This window comes from Anser brachyrhynchus, assembly GCF_964034855.1.
Source record: "Anser brachyrhynchus genome assembly, chromosome: 14".
NCBI lineage: Eukaryota > Metazoa > Chordata > Aves > Anseriformes > Anatidae > Anser > Anser brachyrhynchus.
Window position 1 is genome coordinate 15,024,883 of NC_137709.1, and position 13,080 is coordinate 15,037,962.

At 36.2% G+C, this 13,080-nt stretch overlaps 1 protein-coding gene across 1 annotated transcript in view; it reads right to left on the reverse strand.

The window, feature by feature from the left end:
- Positions 1 to 13,080, reverse strand: part of DOCK2 (dedicator of cytokinesis 2) — a 286,898-nt gene that overhangs the window by 97,074 nt on the left and 176,744 nt on the right. The window contains exons 47-52 of the mRNA XM_080554755.1: positions 12,241 to 12,378; positions 10,640 to 10,767; positions 8,625 to 8,805; positions 6,277 to 6,397; positions 5,094 to 5,236; positions 709 to 3,753 (exon numbers count right to left, since the gene is read on the reverse strand). Coding sequence (XP_080410881.1) covers positions 3,679 to 3,753; positions 5,094 to 5,236; positions 6,277 to 6,397; positions 8,625 to 8,805; positions 10,640 to 10,767; positions 12,241 to 12,378 — 786 coding nt within the window. The 3' untranslated portion in view covers positions 709 to 3,678. The remainder of the gene's footprint in view (positions 1 to 708; positions 3,754 to 5,093; positions 5,237 to 6,276; positions 6,398 to 8,624; positions 8,806 to 10,639; positions 10,768 to 12,240; positions 12,379 to 13,080) is intronic.

The following is a 13,080-nucleotide window of genomic DNA, read 5'->3' on the forward strand; positions in this document are numbered from 1 at the left end:
TCCCTTCCAACCTAGACGATTCTGTGATTCTGTAACTTTGTTAATTTAAAATTCTGCACTTCTGTAATTTTGAAAAAATCCAATCTTTCGTGTGCAAGACTGTGGTGTCCCATGACAGACAGTGAGAATCCCTGCCTCAATGACTCTTTAAAGAAAGGTAACACAAGTCTGACAACTAGAGGAAACCCCAAAAGCCAGCCCAAACACAACCAACAAGGAAAATGAAAGCAGAGATCCAGTGATACCGAATGTATCTGTGGACTCCATAGTGAACAAACAACGTGGTACCCATTACTTCACCCAAAATTCCACTCTTTAACAGGAAAGACTACAGACTGCAAATTATACAGAAAAAAAAAGCCTACTGTCAAGCAGTACCTACAACAAATTCACAGATGTATCGCACATTAAGTCTTAGTTCAAGAACAAAATGTGTTCCTGGGGTCCATAAAATCTTTATGAAAATTCTCCTTCCCACTGTGTTCAGAAACATGACCCTACTGACTTCACTCTGAACACTTTCCTCCAGGTTACTGCAGCTTATTTTTACTGAATTTTTAAGAGTACTAAATTCAAAAGAGCCTGAATAATTGAGTTGTCATTTCATAATGAGAACTTGTACAGTTTGCTGTACATTACGTTGTACAAACAAGGACAGATTGAACACCCAAGCTAGTGCCAAATCAATTCAAGAATGCTCCAGAATACCTTGATATAGCAGAATGCAAACATTTGCCATCTAAGACCAGACTTCGTACTCCACTGACAGCAGCTGTTCTGGAGCTAGACCACTCCATCATAGATAAATCCCAGTGCCTGTGTCTAAAATTCAGACATCTAGTTAACTGAACATAATGGCATGCAGCTTAAATGCATCTTACATTGTTGCAGCTTGACAGCTTTCTGCAAGTCAACACACAAAACTGTAGCTGCATATGCAGCCTCTCCTATTCCATGCTAAACACAGATTCTTACAGACCCATGTTACTCAATCATTACCTTAGTGCCAAGCAATCCCAAAAGCCGGGCTGTTACTGTTCAGTCTATCTGAAATGTCTGCGAGAATTGAAATTAACTCTGGCAGAAAACACACATGAAAACATTATTGTCTCCATAAATGCTTTTCTGACCTTGCATGTTGAGAGGTGGTGGAGCCATACAGATTACACATGAAGCTACACATGCTTCATTAATTCCCTGGGACAGCAGCCAAAGCCTAACCCCATCCTGAAGTAAATTTCTACCCTTTGTGCTTCACTTATATATATATAAAAAAAAAAAGAAGTCAAATAAGGTTGGATGCCACCTGAGAATACCCCCTTCTGCATACACGAGCTAAAGGCCTGTTCAGCTTTTGACAGAAATTACAGTAATCAGTTTTGAGATTTATGCTTTAAAATAGATGTTACCAGTTTGGCACACTTGTAATTCATTATTTCAGGGCATCACTTGCTGTTTATTTGGACTAAATGTCAGCATGCACAGTTTCTGGAAACTTGTGAGTGGCTGTGGAGTTTGATGTTCAAACAACATCCTTTAAATCTAGGGTCCATGTATGCTTTGTTCTTGACAGTTATTTTTTCTGAGTTATTTTTGTTTTTCTGCTCAGAGTTGATTTACATGATTTCAAGCTTGAAATAGATCCAAGATCAGGCTGGCAAGAGTTTGAATCTGTGATACTGGACAAACTAATACGATTTTTGTTGATATTTGGTAAGTTAAGTGTGAATCTAAACCCTGCATCGAAAATTACACTAACCAAATCAAAACACAAGCTTGACCCTTGAACCTCAACAACAAAATACTCAACACAAAACCTCCTTTTGATGTTGTTTTCCTGGCATTTGTTTCTGGGCTCTTTTTTCTTTACCACTCTTCATACATTTTTATTTTGTACCACAGTCCTTAAATTCTAGTTTATGCAACAGATTGAGCTAAGGCTCCTCCATTCCGATCTCGCATAAAAGTACAGCTACAAGATAAAATAAGCAGAAATTAATGTTTAAGGTATCTTTACAAAATAAACAGGTGCTAAATAATTTTTTCCTCACTCATTACCAGTAAAACAAAACCTTTTCTTTGAAAAAAAATTTTTGTGATATCAATATTTCTTCAGTGAATCTGCAAATAATAGTGAAGGACAACTTGAGTACTCTCCTCCTTCTTCCTCCTGGTTAGCAAGATGCAAAACACACACTCCTCAGCTTTTCACAGAGATACCTACCCAATTAAACTGAGTTTGTTTTTCTAGAAAAGCATTGTTCTTCCTTTATGCTTCTTCAGAAGCACTATCAAGTTGCTGTGAAAGGCAAATGAAGAAAGAAAAAAAAAAAGTGCCAATTTTCATGGCAAAAATCCTATAGTTAGTGTTAAAACTGGACCCATTTTTTTTTTTTTCTCTATTGTTATTTTAGGCAAGAATTTGTTTTGGTGAAGTATTAGCTTCAATGGCAAATATTTCAAACTTCCCAATTGCTAATTATTTCTGTAGAAAACAGCCTCAAACTGACAACTAGCAACGAGAGTCTAAGCTAATTACATTATTCAAGTTGAACATAAGATTGTTTAGAGCAATGGTTAGGCTTAGAACAAACCGAAGTTGCCTTTCCGTTGATTCTACCACTCAGCAAGAATAACGTTAATCTCTTTCTCTTCCCCAAACCTATTTAAATGGCAACTTTTAATTTTGGACGATATACTTGCCTTTAGAAATAACTGGCAGGTTTAAAGAAAAATGAGATGCTGACCTATGCTGTCTATCTTCATGCTGATAAGTCATTATCTTCCAACTCTACCTCTTGAGTTGTGGGGACACAGAAAACTTATTTGGAAAGCAGAAACCTTGGGCTTGTAGAGTTCATTTGCTGTCAGTAAGATGCTATTAACACATATGTGATGACATCTAGAGATTCCAATGAGAAAGGTTCAAGGCAAATAAAGTTTTAATATTTTATTGAATAGTAGAAAAATGCAGCTTGTATCTATCATACTGATGGATATAAAATCAACTTGTACATGTGTAAATAAACTTTTGCACGTGTTCAACACAGTACCCACTGCTCTGAAAATAATTTGGGCATATGGTGTCAGAATCATAGACATCACCCTGAGAAAGATTTGAGGACATAGAGCAGTGCAGTGGGAACAGCAGAGGGACCCGAGGACTCTAAATCCAACTACGGCCACAGAGCATACTCACAGTGACTATTTTGTGCTGAGCCATCAGTTGCCTTGACAACCTTGCCAGCAGTAGTTTAAAGATAAGTGGAGTGTGCCTATACAAGCTGCACAAAAGGATAACTTCTGTGCTCTTTGAAAAGAACAGGATAGGACTTACATTATATGGTAAGCACTGCAGATGGCCTTTTAACATCTTTCTTCTCAGGAATGAGTTTTATCACCAGGGAACACGCAATGATTTGTATAACCACAGGCTCAATAAACTTTCATTTTATATCCTAGTGAACCCATCCTGGAGTATTTGCTTGAAATTTTATTCCTGTATTTATATCACATAACTGATCGGAACCCTGAATACTGTTGTTTATATTCTCTCTCAGCCACCTATGTTATCGGTGCCTTTCTTTACTGTAGACAGTGGTCTAAAGTAGGATATATACATACATGTATATATAATTATTTTTGGTTGAAAAGTGGTCATTTAATTACAGGAATTAATTACAGGTCTGTAGATGGAGATTTGAAATGGTGCTCCACAGAGTGCTTTCCGTCTTCTAGAACTTTTGAAATACGCTGCAAAAAAAGAGAGGAATAGAGTGCCATATGTTAATATGATTAATGTTTTTGCTTTCAGTAATATGTATATTAATTACTAGATTTTGTCCTTAACTTCTGGCAAAAGAAAAAGGCATTGACCAAATCCTGGATATTTTAAACTCATTTCCCTACCCTGCGAAACCATAAACCTGTATTTAAACCTGTCCATGTGATTTCAGTGATACGGTGGCAGCACTATGGAAGGGAATATTAAGTGGATTTATTCAATGATTTTTCATACTTCAAAAATGGGACATTTTTTCCCATTTTATATTCTGTTTAGGTTTGAACGTGTGTGGATGAGATCATGCTGAAAAGCTGTTACTCCTCGGTCTTAAAAGAGCATCACCTGATAAATCGAACATAACTGAAACCCTACAGGCTTCAAATTAAGAGTATTCTTGTTCTTACGAGGAAAACGCGAGTATGAAAATACCCAAATGCTGATTAACCTTCCTAAAGGAACCTTTTTTTTTTTTCTTTAAAGACTCCACTAACTAATTGATGAATATGAAAACTTTGAAATATGAAATATCAGCACAGAGGTGATATGTAAAATATTATGTGTCACAGAATGCTTAGATCCTACACATAAGTAAATAGCAGCATCTGCACCGAATTTTATCCTTCCACTACCTGAAAAAATAGTAAAACTTTTGAATCTTGATAACTGCACTGAATATATAGATAGCAATAGATATATAGCTGTATTTTTGTTGTTGTTGTTGTTTAAATTCAATGGTGTTTAATTTTTTGAAATTTTCACACAAGCCAAAGAAAAGTTTACTACACGGAAAGAAGGTATATTGTTTCAAGCAACACGATTTACTCCAGTGTAAGCCAATTTCTACTTTCTAATGATCATCCCTAACACCAGAAACTAACTCTCACTCTGCACGTTTTACTGTATATGCTATGCTTACCTTACTCTGATACTAGTGTAAACTGCCCAGTGTAATTATATTGAACAAGAAATAATTGCTTTCCTCTTTTGCTAACGTGTTACACAATTCAGAGAAAATCGGTAGGTCAAATGAGACCTCTTGTGGAACAGATGCAGAACTGCACATCTGTGCCTTCCTATGTTAAACGTATGAAGTACATCCTTATTCCAGAAAGCACAGCCAGGGACAAATGTTTCTTACGCTCAGTTTCCACTCCTCTCTCTGATAAGAGAAGTATGGAAAAAAAAAAAAGATAAAAGTTTCACTTACAGTCTTATGGAATTTTAAATCGACTTGATTTTCATAGCTTAAAATATTTGAAGAGGTAACACATTTCCCCCCCCCCCCCCTCCATAGACACAAAGAACTTACCATTGTTTTAAATAACTGGTTCACTTTCTTTTTTTTGATGGTTTTCTTGTCACCATCTGAGGTGGAAGGAAACACTGGCTGACTCAGCCTATGTGATGCAATTGTTTCATCAGGTGACACAGGGCTGACGGACAGAGTTAATCCTTAGAACAGAAACAGATCGGTTGAAAAGAAAAAAAATAGAGTGCAAGACAAAGCAGAATTTGAAATAAACTACTGCAATTACTAGAGAGAAATGAGACTTTGACAATCTAACCTTATTCTCAGAATCCAAAAATAAGGGGAAATTTCCCCATTTTAACACTAAACTTCATTACATTGAAAGTGAACAGTGAAAAAAAAAATCAATACACTTGTTCAAAGAAGAAAAATAGATAAAAAGAAGAAGCAGCAGGCTATGACAATCTGGGCAGGAAATTACTGTTGCATTGTACTAAGTGTCTGTTACGGGCATCTGGAAAGATAGGAACAATAACAGGGCTAGATGAAGGGCAGGCTGAGAACTGGATGTGCTATGGAAGAAGTTGGGGGGAAAGGATATTGAAATCGTGCAACGTTTTCTCTGTATACTTTGACCTAGAAATGAGTTCCACCTTCATTTACAGTTTTCCCTTCTTCACCATACAGTTATCACGCTTTCTAGGGAGCAGTTGTGTTACTTCATTTCCCCTTCCTCTTGCTGTGAGCAAGGCTCACAAGATTCCTCTCTAATATTAATAGCATCAGTTGAAACTCCTAATACTGGGCAACCTTTGGGGAAATTCATCTGCCAAAGCAAGAGGATTTGAAACAAATAAATGCTCTGTATCTGACACTGAGCTGTGACTGAAGTCTACAGAAGCCCTTCCTTCTGCAAGCGAGGCCCTTCAGATGAGGGAAGATAAATAATCCTTGCCTCTTTCAAGGCATATTGAATGCCCACAATATAAAAGGAAGCAAAATCAAGAGCTCCAGAAATAAGACTTTCAGTATGTTCCTACTAGGCAGCACAGAGTTATCAAGCAATAGTAGCAGTCCAGCCTCATGTGTACAATACACACTTAAATTGTAGTGTTTGTCTTAGCGCCACAGAACCACACAGAGACAGCTACCTGCTTCTGCTTGGAGCAAACACTTCAGTGCTATGTTTTCTTAAGTATCCAAGAAATGCAGAATGCTCATCATCTTACTATAAGAAGCTTACCTGGAATAGTTGGCATAGAACGACTGACAGAGCTCATCTGCTTGAGGACAGATGTCTTTTGAGGTGCCACTACATGCTCTGAGAGGTTGGTGTCACTCATGAACTCATATTTCCTTGACAGCTGTTTAATAAAAAAAAATAAATAAAAATAAAAGCCCTTAATGATGAACTGAGATATGCAAAACAAATATCTAGGCAAAATAACGTTTTCTGAAAAGCATATAAAATAAATAAATAAATGAATGTGCCCAACCCTAGTTCTTTGTGCAATTTCTAGTTAGATTAATACTTCTCATTTGACATAGAAAAAACATTACTCTCAAAAAGGTAGCTAGAAGAGATTATGTAACCTGGAACTGTAGAATGGTGTTCCTACCATCTTTGGTATGCCATCAGCCAGCTCTGACTGTGTTTTGCAAAGTAAAATTAAGTTTTGAGAACATTTTTCATTATCAAATTAATGTAGTAGCAAGCTTGGCTGTTACAAGGCTTGTCACCACTTTTCTGAAGCAAAAAAAAATAAAAAATCCTGCAACGCTATACGCAGTTAGGTGTATCTGTACTTAATTTAATCAAAGGGCAGAGATGCTACTTGGTTTTGTATACTACTGCTCCTCAAAACATGCCTGCGCGCTTTCTGTCTCGTATGAGAGCCTGAGACAACCACAATCTTCTACAAGTTTCACCACAATTCAAGGCTCGAAGACTAGGGACACATGGCAGGTTGCAGGATCTAGCTCGAAGTAATTCTTCCTTCATTTCTGAAAGTGTGCTTGCTTTATTGTAGCTTCTCTCAGTGTAACACACAAAAAATTTCAACTCAAATACTACTTGGAGCACTGCTCTTCCACAGGTAACTAAGGTCATAACATCACATGTGTACAGTGTTCAAAGATCAGTATTTTCTTCTGACATAGCTTTACATTTCTAGTACTGCCTGTTTTCAGTAGAGTATGTCACTCTGCTTTGTAGCAGCAAAAAATATGAAAAACTCCAACCTTCCTTGCCCCCTCACTATAGAATGAAGAAATTATGCATGTGTTTATATTGCATAAACAAACAATTAAGAACCTAAACCTGTTACATTATATTTATTTACTATGATTTGTGAACATATGGTTTGTCTTTTGAAACTAGTGACTACAGTCTGAACAAAATATACTTGCTGAATAGGGAAGTTGTGGGCATATTTAATGCAGGGCATTTTTCCTGCTGTAGTGTGCTTCCCAGAAAATGTCCAGACAGACCAATAAACTAGTTCAGAAGCTTTTCCTGCTCCATTCAAAATTTTCTGAACTGTGAAATCACACAATTCTGCAATGAATCAAATGTTTTTCTGAACTTAAGAAATGGCAGGCGAACACACTGATTTGATAGTTTCTTTCTTCAATACACCTTCCCTTTATTCTTTTAGGGATCTTTGAAATCTTGTACCAAGAAAAAGAGAAAATACTTTATCAGGCATGAATTTAACTGCTTGCCAGTTTCAAGTTCTTTTGCAAAGATAAAGCTACATCTCTGGTAAGACTTCACTAGAACAGTTAGAAGAGCTATGACTTAAGATCATCATCCTTTGAAATAATCTTAGCTTTTTATTCAATTCACTTTGCCTTTGATGATTCTGCCAAACATTTTTAATCAAATGACTTGCACTCTTTTTCCATGTAATTCAGCAGCCTGGTAGTGCCTGACATTTTAATTTATGCAGGGCTTGCCTATCAAAAGTACATCTTTCAGATTTTATTATTTCTTTTTACACTTAAAGAAGAAAAGTCTCCTGAGGACTAAAGCATTAAAAAAAAAAAATGCACTGTGTAAGTTATGTAAGGCACTCAAGATGATCTACAAAGCAAGAGATGCCCATGCCTCCAAACTTCATTCTGGCACCATTTAAGGAATGCTGTTTGCAATCTTGCAATTTCCTAACAGCTGCGTGTTCTGTAACAAGGTACAAAAAGTACAGGGCTCATCACTTTTAAAACAGCCCTGACTACAAGGAGCTGCCATGAAATGTCAGCACAGTGAATTGCCTCTCCACAGGAAAGCTACCTTAACCCTCCCGGTGTAGTACTCCATTTTAAGTCAAGCAAGCTTCAGAATTGTGCAGCTTCAATGCTGTGTTATCTGTCACCCTTAGCACATGGAAATGTTCTGATTTTTCCATTGATTTGTTCCCTTCTTAATATCCTGCAAATTTCATTCGTGGCAGGTCAGATCACTTCTGTATCCTGGATATTTCATTTTTTTGATAGCTAGAATTCTATGTGAAATATATATCTTTTGCTAAGTGAGGGATTAATGTCCTCGTTTTATGGATTATAAAATACAAGCCTAAATCAGTAACATACACATTTCATATCAGAGATGGAAATATCAGGTGCTGTCTTCTCATCAGCAAACACCACACTACTTCTTTTTGTTCTTTTTTTGGACCTCCTCATCTTAACTTCAGGGTGAGGATTAATTTGTAGACCATTCTCCTCTGATTCTGATTTTACTGGCTTTGGTAGCACTACTTCCAGATCAAAGCTGCAGGAGCAAAAGAAAAGAAAAAAAAAGTTGCTGAATAATATTTTAAAAGCCTCTAGTATTCTGACATCATTTCCCCATTTTCCATCCTCTTTTTTCTACAGTCTTTTGAACTTCTGATTCACCGTCAATTAATGCAGGTCATCCCTTTTGACTTTCAATGCAACCTTGCACACACTGGCAGAAACCATACGATATGTTTCAGCTGGCAACTGTAGTTGCTAATAAGATGCCTTCAGGAGGTATTACAATGTCTTAAAATATTGCAAAGATTGTAAAATATTAAGTGCAAATTTCTCTTTGAAGATGTGTGCATTAACTCAAGGACTCCTAAACTCCTAAACAGGGTCAGAGCTCATATGGCAGCTTTATGTGGGGTGATGATGGTGCTAAAAGTGAGACGTGCTATTTTGGATGTTGAACAGGAATAATACTATTTATACCCACATTTTAAATGCATCCTCCTATTTATTTCACCATATGGGACAGCAACACACATACCTGCTGATAAAACAAAATCTCCCTCCTCCACTCCTCTAATATTTAGCGTTTAAATATTGGGCTACTCTTTATTTAAGAAAAAACAAGTGGGAAATGGGTGATAGCTTTACTCCTTCTCTGCTAATGAGATTATCCTATTGCACATAGGGCTCGAATTATTTTACAACTTACAAATTGATAAAACAAGGTAGTACGGTAAATTTGCTGACCCATCCTGGAAACTAATTAATATAATGAGAATTACCAATACGTGCATGATTTAGCTACTTAAATGTAGTTGTCTGGTTTCGCAGGAGGTGCCCTGCTTTGTTAGGGACACGAGGTGGCAGACATGACAAACCACGTTTGTGCGCAACAGCCTTGCAGAGTGGAAGTTGAAGGGTAGGAAGAACACCTGGGGAATCTCATAACTTGTGATACTACACATCTTTATTAGAAACCTCACACCCTATGAGCATTTAAAATTTAATTAAGTAGTGTTAAACACTGAACTGGCAGTCAAATATGCAAGAAGATGGTGGTACCTTAAGCAGATACACTTCCAAGGTAGCATCATATACCTTTGGACTTTTTACTTTTTAAAAAACAACTACTCAAAAAGATAGAACAGATTTTTCAAAAATCTGAATCAAGCACTGCTCAGCAGGATTAATTTTATATCTGCTTTGTGAAAAAGGCTCAATGTGCCCAAAGGATAATTTATTAAGCAGTCAAAACAACTTGTAGATGAAAAACCTAAATGAACACATCTACAACTGTTCTCTCAAACTATAAAGCCTTTCTCCTAGAGCTGCAATTAAGAAAGCATATTAGGCAAAGCATTTTAACAATGACAGGCTTTACTAAAAAGTTCTACCTCTTCACTTGTAAGCTTGCAAAGGCTTTCCTCTTCTTCTCCAATTTTCACAAAAAGAAGATAGCAAGTTAAAAGCTGTATTGACTCAAAGAGGCAAAAAAAAAAAATTGTGTTTTTCAAATTGTCATTTATAGAATCATAGAAGGGCTTGGGTTGGAAGGGACCTTAAAGATCATCTAGTTCCAACCCCCATTTAAGTTATAAAATATTTGTTTCCTGAAAAAGAAATGTCTTTTTGAGTGAGAATCAAGTGTATTTTGTCTATTAAGGCTGAAATAATATATCTTTAAAACCAGAGGAAATATTAGCCACAGTTAAATATCATTTTGGCATAGTCAGAAAAGACTGCTAGTGGGAATTATCCTTGAATGCTTTTTTAATTCTATGTTTCTTGAACATCTTTCAAGTTTCATCCCATAAAATTGGTTAAAAAACAAACAGGACTGAAAGAAAAATAGTATTATGTTTGTAACCAACCTTTCTGAAGCAATTTTGTTTGGAGTACTGCAGTCTGAATTCATAGAAGTCAGTGAAATAACTGACAACTGACGATAGGATCTCAGCATTGATCTTGGACGTCCTACTCTCTTGTCATCAAAATCTGGCTGTAAAATAGAAAGGATAAACACATTTTATCAAACAGATTTGTGTGAACTTTGTTCCATCCCTTTTCTCCAGGTTTTAAAAATAGCACAGATGGGTTGCAAACATTTGGCATGATTGAAGTTACTTGCTACCATTAATTACTGTGATTATTTTCTCTCTCTGCATAAACTCTTACTCTTAGCCTAAAGACCTCTCAAACGCTATGATAAGTGAGTAGCTAAATAAACTACAATTGATGTAATTAACTTTGTGTCTGAAAAAAAAAATTCAACAATGTCTGCTGATCTAATTCTGAACAGACCTACAGCAAGCCTTTAGAGCACTTGCTTGGGCAAACAGCTTTAGTTAGTTCTTGCTTGAAGAACACTAATCGTGCCAGAGCATACTCCACTGCTATGTACCATGAATTAAAGAAGATTCAAAAGGAGTGCAACAGATACTGCACCTCTAGTGTTGCCCATAGGCCATCCAGAACACTTCAGAAAAAATCTCCTGGATTAAATTAAAAAAAAAAAAAGATTTGCTAGAACGTTGAAAATGGTGGGGAATGGAAGTAGAGATTTTCATAAAAGAAACATTCACAAAGGAAGTGCGTTCTCTACTCCTGCAAAATTTTAAATCTGTTGCTCTTTCCTAATTGCTGATCCCAAAAAGAGTGATGAAGGGTTCAAGCATTAAGCAAGATCACTAATTGTGGATTACAGCCTGTGTTCTTGGTGATGTGAGACTGAAAATAACAATAACATACAGAAAAAATATCTGCAATTCACATCATATAGGTGAATGGCACAGCACAGTACCCATAATTTAGATTAGAAACCTGCTATTATTCTCCCCTTTAAAAGAATACATAAATTCCCTTATGAAATCATCAATGTTAAAGACAACACTAAAATAATTTCCAATGCAAATGGTGTCACAAAAAACAGCCAACAATATCCTTTTTGCTAGCCTGCACAAGCTCAGAGAGACTTTTATTCAAGAATTGTCTAAAGACTCTGTGAAGCTATCCTTCAATTCTCGTATGTTTATGTTTGGTCTCAGCTAATATTTTTAGTTTTATATACATCATAGATTTTACTTCACAACACAGCTCGAAGTGGCTAAACACAGGGAGACCAATTGCACATCAATGGTCTAAGCTTCTAACAAAAATGAAAAAGTGGAGAAACATAAGAATTTGCTTTTATAAGAATTTATATAAGAATTTACTTCCTTATAAGACAGGAAAGTATTGCATTTTTAATAGAAATAATAAAATACTCCAAATCTTCTAACGGAGGAATTCTGGATAGGTTAGAGAATTAATCAACTCTCTGACTATGAAACTCAGGTCCTATTACCTTCAGATTACAAGAAAACCCCCAAGCAACAAAAAATTTGTATGCACTGTTGTTTAGAAAAGAACAAGATATGTATTAAGTAGAGAAAGTACAGGAGTAGGAAAAAAAAAGTTAAAATGACAGCAATACCAATTCTCTTGCTCCGTATTGTTTTTCCACTTTAACTTTTAAATGCTTGAAACATTCCTCCATTCGGTCATGGAAAGGACGAAGATTATCGGAAACTCTTCTTTCATGAATTTTAATTCCAGCTCCAAGGAAAGGTATCTTGAAGAGGTGAAAATAGAAAACAAGAGGGAATATTAAACTGGCTCTGACAACCCCTGTAACCGCATTTAAAGTATCTGCTAAATCAACTACCAAACTGTTACTGTTATTGATGGATAGATTCGTCAGCTGATAATGAGATGATCAGGAGCAATGACATTCCACAGAAGCTTTTACCAGCAAAGAGGCAAATCAGTAGTAGCTGAAAAGTGGGCTTGCTCAGTTATAGTGATTGTTTTTGCTCTCCTATGCATTTTGTGTTAACTGCTTACAAGATAAACACACCACGTGAATTTTAAAAAAGCAAAACCCCATAGACTACCTGCTTATGAAGATGCATGCCATAGTTTACTAGAAATATGGTAAGGATGCAAAATATCTAACTGGACTCCAGGCAAGTCATTTCAAATTCTCTTTTGAATGAAGGAGTAAGTGACTGGGTAAAATTTAAATGAATTTACTTGGAGCTTAAGCATATGATCACTTCTACAATTGCTACAGCAATTTAGCATGTTAATGCATGGTTACTGAGAGATGACCTCTTCCTTTCTCTTTGAATTTACTCTACAGACTTCCTTTCCATTCCCCACACATCAAGAAAAAAATCATTAAGATAATGCTTCAGTACAAAAAATGAACAACTCAAGCCATGAATAGGGACAGCCATCACTAATCAAGCTGGCTTAGCTCCATTTTATCCCT